The following is a 17,777-nucleotide window of genomic DNA, read 5'->3' as shown; positions in this document are numbered from 1 at the left end:
AGTACACGGAAGTCCAGAGGCAGTTGTGCTGTGTCCTTGTGGATTTACAGAAAGCATATGACAGGGTGCAGAGAGAGGAAGTGTATTGCATGAGGAAGTCGGGGGTGGCAGAGAGGTACCTAAGAGTGGTACAGGATATGTATGAGGGCAGTCAGACAGTAGTAAGGTGTGCAGTAGGCGTGACGAAGGCATTCAAAGTGGAGGTGGGATTGCATCAAGGATCAGCTCTGAGCCCTTTCTTGGTTGCAATGGTGATGGACAGGTTAACAGATGAAATCAGGCAGGAGTCTCCGTGGACTATGATGTTCGTGGATGACATTGTCACCTGTAGCGAGAGTAGGGAGCAGGTTGAGGAGATCCTGGAGAAGTGGAGGCAGCATTAGAGAGAAGAGGAATGAAAGTCAGCAGGAGTAAGACACAATACATGTGCCTGAATGGGAGGGAGGGCGGAGAAAAGCTGAGAATGCAAGGAGTGGAGGTGGAGAAGGTGGAAGAGTTCAAGTACTTGGGGTCGACCATCCAAAGCAGCTGGGAGTGCGGAAGAGAGGTGAAGAAGAGAGTACAGGCAGGGTGGAGTGGGTGGAGAAGAGTGTCCGGAGTGATCTGTGACAGAAGGGTTCCAGCAAGAGTGAAGAGGAAAGTGTACAGGATGGAAGTGAGAGCAGCCATGTTGTACGGTTTAGAGGCGGTGGCACCGACAAAAAGGCAGGTGGCTGAACTGGAGGTGGCAGAGTTGAGGATGTTGAGATTTTCATTGGGAGTGACAAGGATGGACAGTATTAAGAATGAGTACTTTAGAGGGACAGCTCAGGTTGGACAGTTTGGTGGAAAAGTGTGTAGGAGAGATGAGAGTTACGTTGGGAGAAGGAGGCTGATGATGGAGCTGCCAGGCAAGAGGAAAAGAGGAAGCCAAAGAGAAGCTTTATGGATGTGGTGAGGGAGGACATGCAGGCGGTTGGTGTAAGGGAGGAAGATGCGCAGAACAGAAGGTGTTGGAGGCGGATGATCCACTGTGGCGACTACTAACGGGAGCAGCCGAAAGAAAAAGAAAGAATACAATTAATAGAACTAACTGTAATTGTGTGTGTGTGTGTCTGTCTGTCTGGACATGGGTCACGCCACTAGCCCTGGAACAGTATCAGAGCACCAAATCCTCCGAAACAGCGCAGCACTTTATCATCGTGATGGTAAAGTCATGTGGAGCTACATGGCATCCATTTGTGCACTGCGGTGAAATTGGACACGTTGGACATGATGGAAGCGATCCGCACGCAGCCTCACCTCGTCATCCGCCTCCAGGTCCAGAGAAGGTGTCACTTCCATCCGTTATGTCCGCACTGTTGGCCCGCCATCGGAGGGCTGAAGGTGTCGGATTCAAAATCATACCGTTGTGTATATATCAAATATTTTTATTTAGAAATCATTTCGGTAAAACAAATTAACCCTTTTCAAATGTTGGTTAAGTACGTTTTAGAGTTGTGAAAAGTTGGTTTTTCGACATTCTCGTAAGTCATTTTATATAAAACGTGATGGCAGAATAGGATAGGGCAAATTGTTTATTACTTGCAAAGCCGGTCATTTCTTGAAGGTAAAACAAGCCGAGTTATTTTTAAAGATTGATAACAAAAGCTCGTAACAAAATGAGCAACTGACAAAATGGAAATTAAAAATAAAAACACATTACAAAAAATTACAAAAAATGTAATTTGAAAATATTTCCAAAATAATTCTGTCATAACAAAATATTTCAGATGAAAAAGAAACTCAAAATGAAATAAAAACAATGACCAAAAGTTGCAATCACATCTCCTCAACATCAAATATTACAGCAGTGCACACCCCCGTCAATCCACTGTTGTTCACACAAGGACGGCGACAAAGGTGACAGGACGTGAGTCACAGCCACATCGAGCGACAGCAGGAGGGCGAGCACAGCGACAAAATAAGTTGAGCTGAAGTTCGCAACTTTATGCGAATGAAACATGAACTGAACTCAGCTGTAGTATAACAATGGTGGACGGCTTGAACGTACGATCTCTTATTTCTCAGAAGATGTCCGGCGAAATCCGTTGGGGATGAAAACTTGAGGCGAGAAACTGGACGCTGAATATCCGCCCAGTTTCTCGCCTCTATGATAAGCTGAATATCAGTTCATTTCTCCTCTATAACTAAAAGTCCGTTTGATATTGAGGAGTGGAAACCTGCCAATCCAAGAGGGACGTGAAGGAGGGTTTAGGGTTCCAGTATGAAGTATCGGGGCCGGATCCCAGCGGGAGTTTGATCCAGTTTTAGAGCGAGACAGGCAGACAGAGCCCCCCAGCCCAGCCCAGCCCACCCCACCCCACAGAACACTGAGGTAATCGACTCTAATCTTAGCGCGACAGGGAGCGCAGCACATCGACGCCTGACGAAACAAATTGGCCCGTTTCTATGTGATCCGGGTTCTGCGATCCGCCTGTAACTTCATCCAAACACCAGGCGCTGGAACCTCATGTACCAGCGTCTGGAGAGGAGCGTGCGTCGACGTTTAGCCCAAAACCAGGCTTCACAATCTCTGCGCTGGCAGGAAAGGGTAATGGGATAATGTGATGGTTAAAGAACTTTGGTGCTCTTGGGCGAGCCTGCTCAGAGGAAATGCCATTTTAAGAAAATCGTATGGCCCAAGGTTGATAATCGACTCAGTGTCACCTGACGTGAGCCGAGTCTTTCAATTGATAATCAAGTGGACTTAAGCATAAACTTAAGACTTAACTTAGTCTCAACTTGGAGACAATTGTGGAATCCCTAAATCCCACACCAAGCCCATGCCTAAAAGTAGGCTTAGCCCTGGTCTTTAACATGATAGCTAAACTTAACCATCTATAACAGGATACCTAAGTTTAATTTAGGAGGATTAAAATTTATATTTAATACAACACAGACAACTAATACTATTGTAGAATTATAGAACCCAGGCTCGCTTTTGTGGTGCCTTGCGGCTGCCTGCGTGGGCGTCTTCTGTCGGTTGCACACATTTTAGTATTTTTTGTATTTTTACAAAATTGTCTAATTGTGCGTAATCACCGAGCGCTGGGGCCGTGGCTGCACGTTACGCCACCAGCGAATAAGGCCAACAACAAACAACAACATTTGATGTCGGGCGTTGTCTTAATAAATCACTGACTCATTCAAGAGACACTCAATCACAAAAAGGGATAGCACAGGTATGAAGAAGTGGTTTTATTTCACAGCGAGTGGGCGTCGCTGCTTTCATCAGATAAGTCCCTGTTGGCCAAATACAGGTACGTCCTGATCCGCCTCGCTTTGGAATCCTTGACATTTGATGTTTTATTGGAGCCACTTGTGACTAAGCGGAATATAGCAACCATGGCCAATCCATTCTTGAACCTACAGAACCTCCAGTTTGAAGCAGAAACACACTTTGAGATTTTGTGTAAAAAAAAAAAAAAAAAAAAAAAGCAAAACTGAGCCCAGAGAGGACAGCTTTAAAGTTCTATCCTGGTCCTGCATGCTAACTGTGTTAGCTCAGTGCATGGCTGTGGATGGGATCAGCTAGCCTAGTTCCTGTGAAATTAGGGAAATACACCTTCAAGCATCTCAAAAGCTGAATTATTTGAGTGGTACATCTTGCATCTTTATGGCCAGTCAAAATAAAATAATACAACTGAGACCTTCGTTTTCAATGGTTTTGGACAATTTGGACACTCTTATGAAGTATAACTACTGTGACATTTCCCCCCCAAAAAACTGGAGTATTTCCTCATTTTCTTTAGTTTTGTTTTTCGTCCACCGTCCAAATGCCCCCTTTACTAACCACTTGCAACGACTGATGGATTTACAAATTCACCTATTTCTCCCTGACACGCATGCACACACACACACACACGCACACACGCGCACACACACGCACACACACAAACACACACATCTCGCTGACACACACCGATACTCGAGAGGAGACGGGATTGGAAATAGCTTATAGACAGAAGGGAGATCTGACAGCAGGTGGTGCACACACACGTGTACACACACATGCACACACACATGCACACACACATGTACACACATATCATACACACACACACACACACTGATACAATATTCAGCCTGTCTTCCCCAAAACGAGCTAATTAAGGAGATTGATGTGGTTTTACAAGAAAATGTCCTCATCTTGAATATTCTGCCACGCTCGACTTCATTCGTCCTACTTTGTCTTTTATTTTTTATTTTTTTTATCCTTTTGACGAATAAAAGTCACTGGAGGCTTCGCCACCAAGTCGGGGGAACCTTTCCACGCAGCCGCCGACTGGGGGCGCCTTGCGCTGGGCTGATTTAGGGGGCGTTTGGACAAGCTGTTTTCACAGCAGGCGTCAGGTTGCGGACGGGGTCAAAGGCCAGAGGGAGTCTGGGTGGACCCCAGGGAGCGTCCGCCGCGTCCGACCGTCGGCTCAAGATCACTTTACAACAACAAGAGCCCGTAAATATAACTTCATGAGAATTGTACAGATTTCACAACAGCCGGAATGTGAATTTGATTAATACTAATTAATACTACTACTACTACTACTACTACTACTACTACTACTAATAATAAGTATAATAATAATAAAAATAATATTAAAAATATTATAAATATTGCTGCAGGTAGCAATACACAGGGTCCAGGTTAGTGGCGTTAGTGACAAATTACAGTTTTCCGAGGTTCCCATGAAACTCTTCCTATTCAGCCAAATAACATTTTCCCGGGTTCCCGTGGAACGCAGCATTACTTCCTACCAACACCATCTACAATTTTTGGGGTTCCCTTGGCTCCCTCTCTGGGCGAAGCAACCAATACACACCAATGGAGTATAGACCGCAGCCCACCCCGCCCCATGCGAGAGCCCCCACAGAGCCACACCCTGCACATACAGTATAATACAAATTGGATGACGATGTCATAACGCAGCCGGCTCCACCGCCGCAGCCCGCCCCCGCTATGCCAGCGTTCGGCTCCCTCCGGTCGACTGGCAACGGTTTTTCACTGACTCCCGCTCCAAATATAGGTTGACGTGGATCAAACTTGGACCACGAAATGTCTCAACCGCCCCGAATCGTGTCCGTGGGTTCGGCCGTTGCTGTGCGCCGGACACCTTCAGCCAGAAAAATGCCCAGGAGAAAAATAATACTCAAGATCCGAACGGATAATTCACATGCCACTTTAATGCACATATCTGTATATACATAATTGCCTATTCCATATACATAAGCATATTCCCTCTATCTATTCTATTTTATTTTATTTAATTTTATTGTATTTTATTTTATTCTATATATTTTTATTTTATTCTATAAGTATTCAACTTACTGTATTACGTTATAGGAGTCAGGTAGTTGGTCTATTAGAAATAAATTTTTTCCAAGGACATATTGTGTGTTATCACCGGGTGCGTTGCTTTTCATTTCACTGCATATATGTATGAAAGTATGTATATGTATGAAAGTATGTATATGTATGAAAGTATGTATATGTATGAAAGTATGTATATGTATGAAAGTATGTATATGTATGTGACGAATAAACCTCTTGAATCTTGAGTCTTGAAACCACCGTAAGAATAACATTCGTTTTCCTCGCACCTTGCACACGCAACACGTCTCTCAAAGAGCCTGACATTACAAGAGAGCCGCCAGATAGTGACGACAAAAGCCAAGCCAGCGAAATGAAATGCATTTGCAAAGAGGAAGAATAACATGAGTCTGGGATTTTGCCGCCCTGCGACTTGTTCTGCTTCCTCATCACTGTGACACACACGCACCTTGACATTCACCCTGGCTTTCTTCCCCCGTCGGCCATGAATGACATCCTGGTTTTTTTTTTTTTCTATCTCACCCCCGACTTTTGTAAACTCTCCTTCTTCTTTCCCAGCTGCAAACTTTTCAAACGTTAAAAATGATAAAAAAAAATAAAATAAATTGTTTAAAAAAAAAAAAAAAAAAACGACGGAGAAGACGAGCTGAAGGCTGAGCTGAAAAGAAAGGGCTTGAAAGCGCCTGCAGAGTCTGCCTGCCCCAAATATTCTTTGGCGGCTTGTTCCGTAGTTTGGGAGCAGAGTTAAAAAAAAAAGAGAAGGTTTTCTGAATAACGGGAATATCTTTCTCAGTGGACTTTCTGAGAAGGCCGGTGAAGTGGGCATCGCAGTCGTCCAGTCGACCTGGAATGAACACCTGGGTCGGCTGTTGTGCTGTTGTGCTGTTGGGCTGTTGTGCTGTTGTGCTGTTGTGCTGTTGTGCTGTTGGGCATTTTCTGGGCTGGGAAGGACCTGAATGAATGCTGCTCGGGTCACTTTCTTAAAGGGGAACTATTGGGCTTTTCCTTATGTTCCTTCTCGGCCTCAGCAGAGATGCACAGCCGATACAGTTTGCGTATCATCCGCATTACGGTCGCCATGGAAACAAACGTGGTGTTCCCCGCCCATGTCACCTGTTTTTATCCTCGTGTTTACTCCTCGTTATATTTCCTGTTGATTTCATTTCTCAGCTTTATTTTTATTTCATAAAGTTTGTCGTCACGTCGTCGATGTTGACGGTTTGTTATTGTTCCCTGCTGGTCCGGGGCTTATTTCTCAGCCTGACTCTTTATTGCTCGGTTTGTTTTTGTTGCTTTTGTGCATCTCTAGGTTAAATTCAGCCCGTTCTGTTGGCAAATGTCACCTCACCTCCAGCCTTACTGTGCGCTGGCAAATTTGCTCAATTTCACGGTGACATTTTTTTTTGTTGTTGTTGTTGTTGTTGCCAATTTCAGCGTTTATTTTTTCTATATTCAATGTGTCTGTTTTTACGTTTGATTTCTATTGTCTTCTCCTCGTGATTGCCTCTTCCTGATGTTCGCTGCCGTTTTTCCTCCGGGGTGAATAGAGTATCTCTCTCTCTCTCTCTCTCTCTCTCTCTCTCTCTCTCTCTCTCTCTCTCTCTCTCTCTCTCTCTCTCTCTCTCTCTCTGCCTCTCTCTCTCTTTCTCCCGGAGCGCTGCCGCCGCCTCGGCTCCGGGGCCCGGCACTTTTGGGACGACAAAACCCGAGACGGCGTGCACGGGCTGGTAGGTCAACCGACGCCGGTAACCGCCGTCGTGACTCCCGCCGCTCGTGGGCATTACATAACTGGACCGGCGTGTTATGGAATTTGAACCGGCTCCAACTTGGCACCCGCCACCGATACGCCCGTCCCGGTGTCGGCATCCGATCTGACCTTCAGGAGGAAATGCTTCTGCCGAGCCATTTTCATGGGTCGGGGGCAGTTCAGAACGAGTTGGGACCTTCACTACAGCACCGGTCTCCTTTCCCTTCGGGGGCCCCCCCGCCCCCCCATGGATCCAATAGCGCTCCCGGTTCGTATCGGGGAGGGAGGCGGCAGGAAGTGATGCTGCGTGCCCGTGGGAACTCGGAAAAGCACAAACCGCGTCGGCGGTCCCCATTTCAACATCCGCAGGGTCCGTAGGGAACGTTGTTCACCGTGTGCACCGCGCGGCCACGCCCCTCTGCATGACCTCTGACCTCTCCGTTTCTAACTCCCAAATGTATCGGTTGCACCCACCGGATTCTGCAAAACGCTACCGCGACACGGTAAAAAAAAAAAAAAAAAATGGAATCACCCTGTTAAGAATATTAGCAATTAAAACTTTGAAATCATTCCGGGGAAACATTCATGTGTTTTATTCCGGGAGTGAAGGGCAAAATTGTCCATCCCTAATTCAGCCTGATCCAGCTGCAGTTGCTCACCTGTCCACCAGGGGTCCTCAGCTCTCTCTCCTGCGGCAGCTCACAGATTCCTCATTGAGTGACATCACTCCTGTGTATCTCGCCTGAAGGAGTTTTATTTTCTGTTATTATACTTTTATGAGTATTTTCTCTCGCACATTTTAGTATTTTTAGTATTTTAACAGCTTATTGTGCGTAATCACCGGGTGTCGCGACATTTCACTGCATATAAGTACGACCGTATGTGTATGTATGTGACAAATAATCTCTTGAACTTGAACTTGTATAATGTACTACTACTAATGTGTATAACTCTGCTAGACTCACACTCAACAATCAGTTTATTCACAATATATATTATTATATATTTTATCCAAATCTTTCATCTGCTTTTTTTTTTAAATTGTGACCAGAGAAGTGGTGGTCAGTCAGCGTTTAGTTTGCTGCTTTTTGTGTACTTTTTGTTTATAAAAAAAACAACAAAAAAAAAGGAAATTCCTTAGTTGATAGAACCATTCATACGTTTCATCATTTTATCTATTACCATTTTATTAAAAATAAATATACTCTACAAGCTTTGTTGAAATATGTTTCCTACATGGATCTCCCTCGTGTTTGAACGCTGTGTGGTTTGAGTCAATAATTGACACAAGACATATTAAACTCGGACGCGCTCGTTCAAAATGTAAGGCTCGCGAAGACGTTTTTACTGTCACCGTTGAACAAAATGCCAGCGGCTCAGTCCTGTGTCCCGCCAGCTCCTCCAGATGGCACCGCTCAACAAGACTTTGCAATAAGAAAAAAGCGGCAAATGTGAAAATCGGCATAATCAGCACTCCAGCAGGATCACCGGAGGCCACAGCGTCGCCCGGCGCTCGGCTCGCGTCGCAGCTCGGGTTACGATGTCACAAATCGCCCCGCTCTGTGGAGTTGGACTACGATGTCACAAAGCAGCCCAGCGGCGCAGAGTGGCTCGCCGTTCGCCGTTTGTTGAAAGTTTGCTCACGCCACAAGTGTCGCGCGTCCAAATTGCAGCAAATTCGGGACTGCACGCCCGTGGGTCCCCTGTGTGACGCAGGTTGGACGAACGGCTGCGGAGATAATCGAAGGACGTACAGGCAGACATACATACACATAGATGGGCTGACGGACTGACGGATGTTCTTTTCATGTTTCATGCAAAGATGCGTTGACGCTCCCACGCGTGGGGGCGAAGCCAAACTGCAGCAGAGTCGTTTGAGCGAATGAGCAACGGTCACTGTGGCAACCGGCGGTTAGCGCGCACGCTTTTGGTGGGAAAGGGAGGGTGTTTTTATGTGGAGTTGGATGAGGGAGATAAATCGGGAGAGAAATTTGGATGAGATGGGGACACGCTGGAGAGGGTGGCGACGGAGGTTTTGCCCCGGACGGTGGAGCAAGCACTTCCTGTCGGTATCCCGCTGCCGCCGCTCGCCGTGGGAGCGGCCCTTTCAGTCATCGCATTGTTCCAAAATGCATGTAAACACCGCGAACGCAGTATCACCCTGAACCCCAATATCGATCTTGATGCGTGTACGGAGTGTTTGTAAACACACTGGGTGCCTCCAGTGTGCTGGCCGTCCACTGAGGTCACAGTTGTAGAAGGCTGTCTCCTAAATTTAACCCATGGTCTATTTTTAAAAACACAAAATATGTCAGAGGGAGCTCTCCAAGAAGCGTGTGCGTGCGCGCGCGCTGCCTGTTGGGTGTCAGTATTTGGAAGTTCATCCGTCAGTCGACAAACGACCGCGCCTCTTCAGCTGCAGAGAATCTGATCTGTTTGCTCCAGAGTGTGAACGATCACCACCACCCGTCTCCAAGCTCCAGTGTACTTATACACCACGTTATGCATCTCTGTGACATTTTATTTACATATAATCACAGCTGACATGTTTACATCAGCGGTGGAATCAAATAGTGCAAAACGTGTATATATTTTTTTTATATGCCTGTGTGATGTAAAACCACAAGAGCGCACGGCAAACGATGTTATTGATCATGAAGTGCAAACGACTGAATACAGATTCCTAGAAGTCCATTTTGAAGCATTTACAAAGTGCCACGCCGGCTGCTACCAACTTGGACGAGTGCTGAGGCCATGTTTGTATTAACATCTTGCTAGAAAGTACGGCAGCAGCGGAGATCAGTTTACAGACTATCATGTATCTGCATCGGGTGGAGTTTTTCCTCCCTCTGCCTTGGAGCAAGGCAGTGAAGTCCCAGTAGTCCATAGCTCCCGCCTCACCGCTCTCCTCTCCCCTCCGTCTCTTTCACGTTGTCGATGGCCCCCTTCCCCCTGCTCTTCTTCCTCTCCTCCTCCAGGCGTGTTCGCTCCTTCTCCCTCACCCAGTCTCCTCCCAAGAAGGCCAGAGCGTCCTCAGGCCTCCCGCGGAGCTTGGGCTTGGGGTGCAGCAGCGCCAGGAAGAGGGAGCAGGCCAGCGGCGTGAAGCAGGTGAACTGGGGCGCCACGGGGCCCCGGGGGGCCTCGTCTCCCGCTTCCGTCCCCGAACTCGGCGCCTCGTCCTCGGGATCCCTCTCCCCCCGGGCTCCGCCCCCCCACGCGTCCGGCCCTTCGTCGGGTGCGCCGGTGCCGTCGAACCACTCGCGGTACTTTCGGTACGAGCGAGCGTCGGAGGCGGTTTCTGCCCAGGGCAGGCTGCCCGTGAGCAAGGCGTAGGTGAGGATGCCCAGCGCCCAGCAGTCGGTGCTGGGATCCACCAGCGCCCAGACCTTCTTGGGGGCCCGCCTCTCCTCTGAGTCCTCCTCATCCGATTGGCTCCTTCTGTCGACTCTGGCGATCTCCGCTTCAGGGGTGCAGTAGGGGGAGCTGTACCAAACCTCTGGGACCCGGGTGCCCACGGCTTTCACCTGGAGGGGTAGCAAAAGGGACCGAGGTTAAAGGACACTATATCAGACACTGTGAGTGTGTGTGTGTGTGTGTGTGTGTGTGTGTGTGTGTGTGTGTGTGTGTGTGTGTGTGTGTGTGTGTGTGTGTGTGTGTGTGGGTGTGCTGACCATGCCGAAGTCTCCCAGCTTGACCCAGCGGCAGGCGGCGTCGCAGAGGAAGACGTTCTCCGGTTTGAGATCTCTGTGCACAAAGCCCAGAGAGTGGAGGTGCGACAGAGCTCCACACAACTGAGACACCACCCTCTGCACACAGTCCTCCTCCACACCAACCTGCGGGGGGGGGAGGTAGGGGCAGAGACGTTAAAGAAGAGACCGCCTGGAGGACATCATGACGCAACCTTACGATGTGGCAGGTGATAACACTACCTCCGGCACAATGACGTCGTAGAGGTCCCCGAAGAGGCTGGCCTGCTGGGCGAAGACGTAATGGGCGGGGGTGGAGTAGGCGATGCCCAGGGCTTTGGTCAGCGACGGGTGGGTGCAGAACGACAGCGAGAGGTTGTACTCCCTCAGGAAGGAGAGCAGGGAGGTGGACTCGCGTGGAAAGAACTTCAGAGCCATGGGCGTTCCTGGGAGGGTGGGAGGGGGAACAGCGCATTGGAGCTGAGCCTCCTGAGAGGCGGCGGAGGCTGTGAGCGCTGACGGTGCCTTGACCTGACAACGTCCCCGGCACCCGGAGGCTGTTGTGTGTTGTTGGGATCACTGATTGGACAAGTCCAACGTGGAAACCCTCACCTCTCTGCCTGTGGACGGCCAGCATCACGTGTCCATACGAGCCTTCGCCCAGGAGCTTGAGCACCTGGAAGTGCTCCGTGGTGTCCAGCGGCGTCAGGGACTGAGCCGTCAGATGGCACATCTCGTCCAGGAGCCTCGTGGCAGCCTGCGCACGCACACACACACACACACACACACACACACACACACACACACATCTAACTCTTTCTATACAAAATATAACGCACGGCCAGACGGTCATTATCGCAAAATAACCCCCGACAGGTTGATCAGGCCGGAGGGGTCACTGAAGATCTGAAGAGAACAGATTCACTTCCAAAGGAAGTGTTATGTTGTGCTGCTCTACTCCAGCTCTGCTCTACCTCTACTGTTACTCTACCTCTACCTCTACTGTTACTCTACCTCTTCTGTTACTCTACCTCTACTGTTACTCTACCTCTACTGTTACTCTACCTCTACCTCTTCTGTTACTCTACCTCTACTGTTACTCTACCTCTACCTCTACTGTTACTCTACCTCTACTGTTACTCTACCTCTACCTCTTCTGTTACTGTACCTCTACCTCTACTGTTACTCTACCTCTACTGTTACTCTACCTCTACCTCTTCTGTTACTCTACCTCTACTGTTACTCTACCTCTACCTTTTCTGTTACTGTACCTCTACCTCTACTCTTACTCTACCTCTACTGTTACTCTACCTCTACCTCTTCTGTTACTCTACCTCTACTGTTACTCTACCTCTACCGTTACACTACCTCTACCGTTACTCTACCTCTACTGTTACTCTACCTCTACTGTTACTCTACCTCTACCTCTACTGTTACTCTACTTCTACTGTTACTCTACCTCTACCTCTACTGTTACTCTAACTCTACTGTTAATCTACTTCTACTGTTACTCTACCTCCACTGTTACTCTACCTCTACTGTTTCTCTGTTACTCTTCCTCTACCTCTACTGTTTCTCTTCATCTACTGTTACTCTACCTCTACTGGTACTCTACCTCCACTCTCCCTCTTCTCTCTCTACTAACCCAGCCGACCCTAACCTCCTCTCTGCTCTACCTCCCCTACTCTACCTCTAGTCTACCGTTACTCTAGCTCTCTTTACTCTACTCTACCTCCCTACTCTACCTCTTCTCTACAATCTCTGCTCTAATAGACATCTACTCTACTCTACCTTCCCTATTCTACCGCTACTCTACCTCTGTACTTCTACCTCGACTCTTCCTCTATTCTAACCTGTCAACTCAACCAGCCTCTACTATACCGCTACCCTACCTACCTCTACTCTACTGTACCCTACCTCTACTTCTATTCTACCTCTACTCTTCTTAATCAATCTGTCACTCTGAAGATCTAAAAAGAACAGATTCACTTCAAACAGTAGTGTAATGTTGTGCTACTCTACTCCACCTCTACCTCTACGGTTACTCTACCTCTGCTCTACATCTACTAACCCCACTAACTAACCCAACTTGCCCTAACCACTTCTCTACTCGACCTCTACTCTAATGTACATCTACTCTACCTCCCTTTACTCTCCTCCACCTTCCTTATTCTACCTCTATTCTACTGTACTCTACCTCTATTTCTACTCTACCACTACTCTGCTCAACCTCTTACCCCGAGGGAACTGATGATGGAATCCACAGTTCAAATTATTTAATGTTTACATGTTCTGATATTAAGTCGTAAGACGATAGAAGTTAGTTTGATAGTTTGCACAGGCGTCAAAATGTGACACAGATGATCAGATCATGTCGGTTTGTTGGACATCTCCTCACAACTGCAACCTCAGCAAATCAAGTTGCTTCCTTCTAATAATACAAAATAGGCACAGAGGTCAACGGGAAGGGGGGGCTTGCAGAACAGCCTTTGGAAGGGATCTCGTGGTGATGGCTGTCGTCATGGCGATGTTGGCAACACCACTCCCAGGGTATAAACATATCTGTTAATAGCCTCATGAAATCCTTGAGGAGGTGGACCGGGGGCACGTACCCACACAGCCTAAATAAGATCTCCATTGTGATTTATCTGCAAAGGCTGGAGTGTTTCTTTTTCCAAAACAGCTGACCATTAGGTCCGGGGGTCCCATCGGGTTGGGGGCGGGGGACGGGGGCCGGGTGGCTGGGGGTGGGGTCGGCGGTCCCGTCCAGACAAAGACCAAAGTAGCCTGGTTCATTAGGGGACATCACTGTGCCTCAGATCTGCCGCTAAGCTCTTCGAGGCTTTGTTCAGACTGCCAGCAAACTGGCCGGGGTTTCAATTCAAATTTTCAGGCATTAACACGGTCGTCGCAGCCACGCCACCCGTAGCGACCGACTGGGATCACAAAACGGCCCTGGCATTTGCAACAGAGGGGCCCTATTTTCAAACCCAACACCAACCCCACTCAAATGTTAACATGAAATGCTTGAGATGGCGACCGCCCAGATAGAAGAGCAGCGTCGAGCGCCGGCCATCCTGAGGGAACCTTCGCAGGGAATCAGCTACCGGATGCAATCAGCACTTCGCCCATCGGCACGTCAGCAGTGGCGTAGGTTCCCGTTTGAGTATTAAGAGTGGGGTCGGAGGCGGGCCGCTGCCCAGGAACTTGTGAACGTCAACACTCTTCATTGGCTGCTTTCTGTCGAGTCGTTACCCACCGATTTCTGCCTTTTCTGCATCAATCTGTATGCGGAAAGGTCTTCATTTGTGTGAAGGAAGGCTTCCCTCAAAAATAACACTACGACGCCTGCACGGAACACACATGTGCGCGACGGCGCGCGCACACACACGCGCAGCACCACTGACGCATCGATCGTGTCATCTCGGGACCTGCTTCGACATTAGGGTCAGGTAGACAGAGCTGCCGTCAATGATCAACAGCTAGAATGTTTAGAAAAACTGCCACGGCGTCCAATCAGTTCATCAAGTGCCCAGCGCTGTTTGAAGGGCGGGCGGGGAGCCCGGCGCTCCGTGACGTCACCCACAACGCGCCCTACTTCCAATTTCTCTGTCCGGTTGTTTTCCACCGGCAACACGACCAATCCGCTCAGTCCCTCCTGTCCCGCCGTGCTCCTCAGGCGGTTTTTAATCCGCTTTGGTTTGGGGAACGGGCGCTGGGAGGTCGGGACGGTGACGGTGGAGAGCCGTTATGTTGATGATGACGCGCAGATGTTTTCTTTTCCCGCAGCTGTTGAGTTGCCGTTGTGCACGTTTTACCCGGGATGCATTTGGAGGCGATTCACTCGTATGTCTGCATGTTGTGATGTGAGCGTGCAAACAAAATAACTACTCATGCAACTCAGCTTTTCAAAATTCTTCAATTGATTTAATGGTTTAATTTGAGTCACGACGCAAATTGTCAGTTTACCGTGACTGTAAATCCTAAGTGACTTCAGTGGTGTATATACGACTGAGTGCACTGGTTGAAGTTTTGGTAATGCTTCAAAGGTGACAGCGTATCAGCGCTCGCACTATTACCTTAGATTCGAGATTCAAGATTCAAGAGGTTTATTCGTCACATACATATACATACTTTCACACATATATGCAGTGAAATGTAATAGTATAATACCGGTACATGTTATGGGCCCGGCCGACATGCCAAGGGACCGCGCAGTCTGCTTGGGCCGGGTCGGCCCAAAGTAGGGCGGCCCCTCTGGCATTTGCCCAAATGCCAGAGGGGCTCTATCAATAATCTCAAGCTGCCTTTAAAGTGAACACAGAACAATCATAAGTGTAAAATCTAGAAAGGCGAAGTTATGTTTGATGGCTACGGAGTGCAATGGAAATGAAACACGTTTCGACGACAACAGGCAAGTCGAAAAAGCATGGTTTCCGATCTGCAGCCGTCTTTCTCTACCCTCCTCCTATAGACTGAACAGTGGAAGACGAGACTTTAATCCATCATGTTGCTTCTTGTCCTTCTCGTCAGATGCATTGCGTGCAGAAAGGAACATCGTATATATAGAGCGGCATCCGCTGCCGCTCGGTGGAAGCCTATTCAAGCGCCCTTACTTAAGTCCCTGCATTCCCTGCATAGGTGGCCTACGCCACGTAGTAATGGAACCCTTAACCCCGGCGGTTGCACAAGGAATCGAACCCCAGACCCTGGGCATTGCTGCCTGCGGGATTGGAGCCCTTGGACACTGTGGCCCTGGCGGAGGGCGACACAAATAACCTCGTACATGACTCCTAAGAGTTACCTATACGTTACCCTGCAGTCAGTGACACAACTGGAGGCTTGGAGTGGGCGGGGCTTAGAGGCGTGTAAATGGAGCATAAAGCAGACAGCTTCACCTCCGCTTATGTAAGAGAGCGGCTGTCCTGACCTACAGTTATGGGATGTTCGTGTGTCAGGGAGTGTGTGTTCGAAAACAATAGAGAGACAGACAAAGAGAGAGAGATGCACTCCAAGGAAATGTATTTCTTTATTTCTCCATATATATCATTTTTTTTATGATATATTATTATTGTATTATCATTTTATTATATATATTAAATATATTTATGTATAAAAATATATTTACTAGAAAAAAAAAGTTTTATTTTAGGTTATTTTTTAACATAATTTGATTATTATTTTATTTATTTTATTTGTATTTATTGAAATGTATTTTCAAGTACATATTTCTGTCTGTGTTTTAGTTTATCTTCACTTATTGTACTTTTCTATTTTCCACACACCCTAGACTTGAGAATCGAATTGAGAAAGACAGCGAGGCACATTGAGCCTTGGACATGGCTGCAGTTTTGAATGGCAGGATAATCTGCATGCTTACACAAGTAACACCAGTGCATACATAGTTCAGATAAGACTGATATCAGACACATTATTTGTCACGGAAATTGTGATTGATTTGATTTCTGTTTTAGGCACTTGTGGTTTGAGCTGATTTTGGTTTCAATGACCTCCCACTGCCACTGCGACACTTTCGGTATCGTCACCATTACTGATACTGAGACTGAAACCTCGTCTCTGAGGATCACCACCGATATCCGAAATGAGTTAAAGATCATAAACGGCTTTAAAATAAAACATCAGCCTAGTTTTTCCAAATATCCCTTTATATTCACTCCTGGTGTGCAACCCTTGAACTGCTGCTGAACAAACCCAACGTCACAGGATTTTTAGATGCAGTTTGGTCGACGTCATAAATTTAAAAGCATCGAATAGCGATATGAAGCCCTACTGCAGGGGTGGGCAAACCTCTGGCCCGCGGACCTATGATGACCCACCAGTCAACACCACACAGCCCGCCGGGTGTTTCCTCCCCATCTGAAATAACCGTCAAATGTCTTGTTTTGAAAAAAGGGACATTATTTTACATCAATTTCCAAGAGGAATAAACTCTTACCTCTGCCTATTTTTTTCTTTCATGGTTAATAGTTATAGTAACGTTTTTTTTCTGTAAGAGACGATGAAGTATTGTATTTGCAAGTTTTTTTTATTCCCTTTTAACATGTGAAAGAAAAAACATAACACATGCGCACAAGTTATGTACTGATTTGTGTCTTAGTCCCATTGTTTAGGTTTTTATGTGAATTGAACTTTTCCCACACTTGTTTTGAAATGAGCTATAAAAAATAATAATTACATATTATAAATGCAATTATTATTATTATTTTTTTATTATTATTTTTTTATTATTATTATTACTATCAATTTTATTATTATTATTACTATCAATTGTGTTATTATTATTATTATTATTATTATTACTACTATCAATTGTATTATTATTATTATTGTTGTTATTATTTTATCATTTTTTTCTCTCACATAACCTCTCAATCTGGTGTTGTATGACTTACTGTCATTTTGGACGTGGATTTGCAGTCTGAGCTCCAAGGATCACGGGGTCCAGCGGTCCCAGGGTCCAGCAGTCCAGGGGTCCAGGGGTCCAGCAGTCCAGGGTCCTGCCTCAGGCAGGTGATGCACTGTTCGATGAAACTTCCCACGTTCCCTGCAAGTCCCACTATGCTGCGGCAGCGCTCTCTCCACACCGCCCGCCCTCCCTCACTCCATCTTTTATCCGAACCTCATCCTCCCTTCACCTCCTCCCCTCCTCCCTTCTTCCTTCCCCCCTCCCCTCCTTCCCTCCCACTGGGATTCAGTATGGAACCTGCTGGATGAGGAATCAAGTGAGACAGGCGCCTCCCAGTGGATGGATGGATAGATGGACGGACAGACAGACAGACAGACAGACAGATGGATAGGCAGGCAGAAGACGGACGGACGGACGGACGGACGGATAGATAGATAGGTAGATAGTGTCATGGAAAGGTTACAGAACTTAGAGCAACATATGTTTTTTGCTATGACTATCGCTCAGTGCCCCTCCCAAGAGACAGGTCGCTCTGGTAAACAGTTCTATTTAATCAGATTACTTGTT

General features: G+C 47.3%; 1 protein-coding gene across 1 annotated transcript; it reads right to left on the bottom strand.

The window, feature by feature from the left end:
* Nucleotides 1-8,412: 8,412 nt before the first annotated feature.
* Nucleotides 8,413-17,385, bottom strand: LOC307231461 (serine/threonine-protein kinase SBK2). Its single transcript, XM_080002178.1, has 5 exons — nt 17,197-17,385; nt 11,396-11,540; nt 11,027-11,229; nt 10,769-10,930; nt 8,413-10,621 (listed from the first exon to the last, which is right to left on the bottom strand). Exons 1-5 carry the CDS (start codon nt 17,200-17,202, stop codon nt 9,995-9,997), a joined length of 1,143 nt encoding a protein of 380 aa, XP_079858304.1. The 5' UTR covers nt 17,203-17,385; the 3' UTR covers nt 8,413-9,994.
* Nucleotides 17,386-17,777: the final 392 nt, after the last annotated feature.

This window comes from Zeus faber (assembly GCF_960531495.2).
Source record: "Zeus faber genome assembly, chromosome: 1".
Taxonomy (NCBI): Eukaryota; Metazoa; Chordata; class Actinopteri; order Zeiformes; family Zeidae; genus Zeus; species Zeus faber.
The sequence above is the reverse complement of the archived record's forward strand: the minus strand, read 5'-3'. Positions and strand labels throughout refer to the sequence as shown.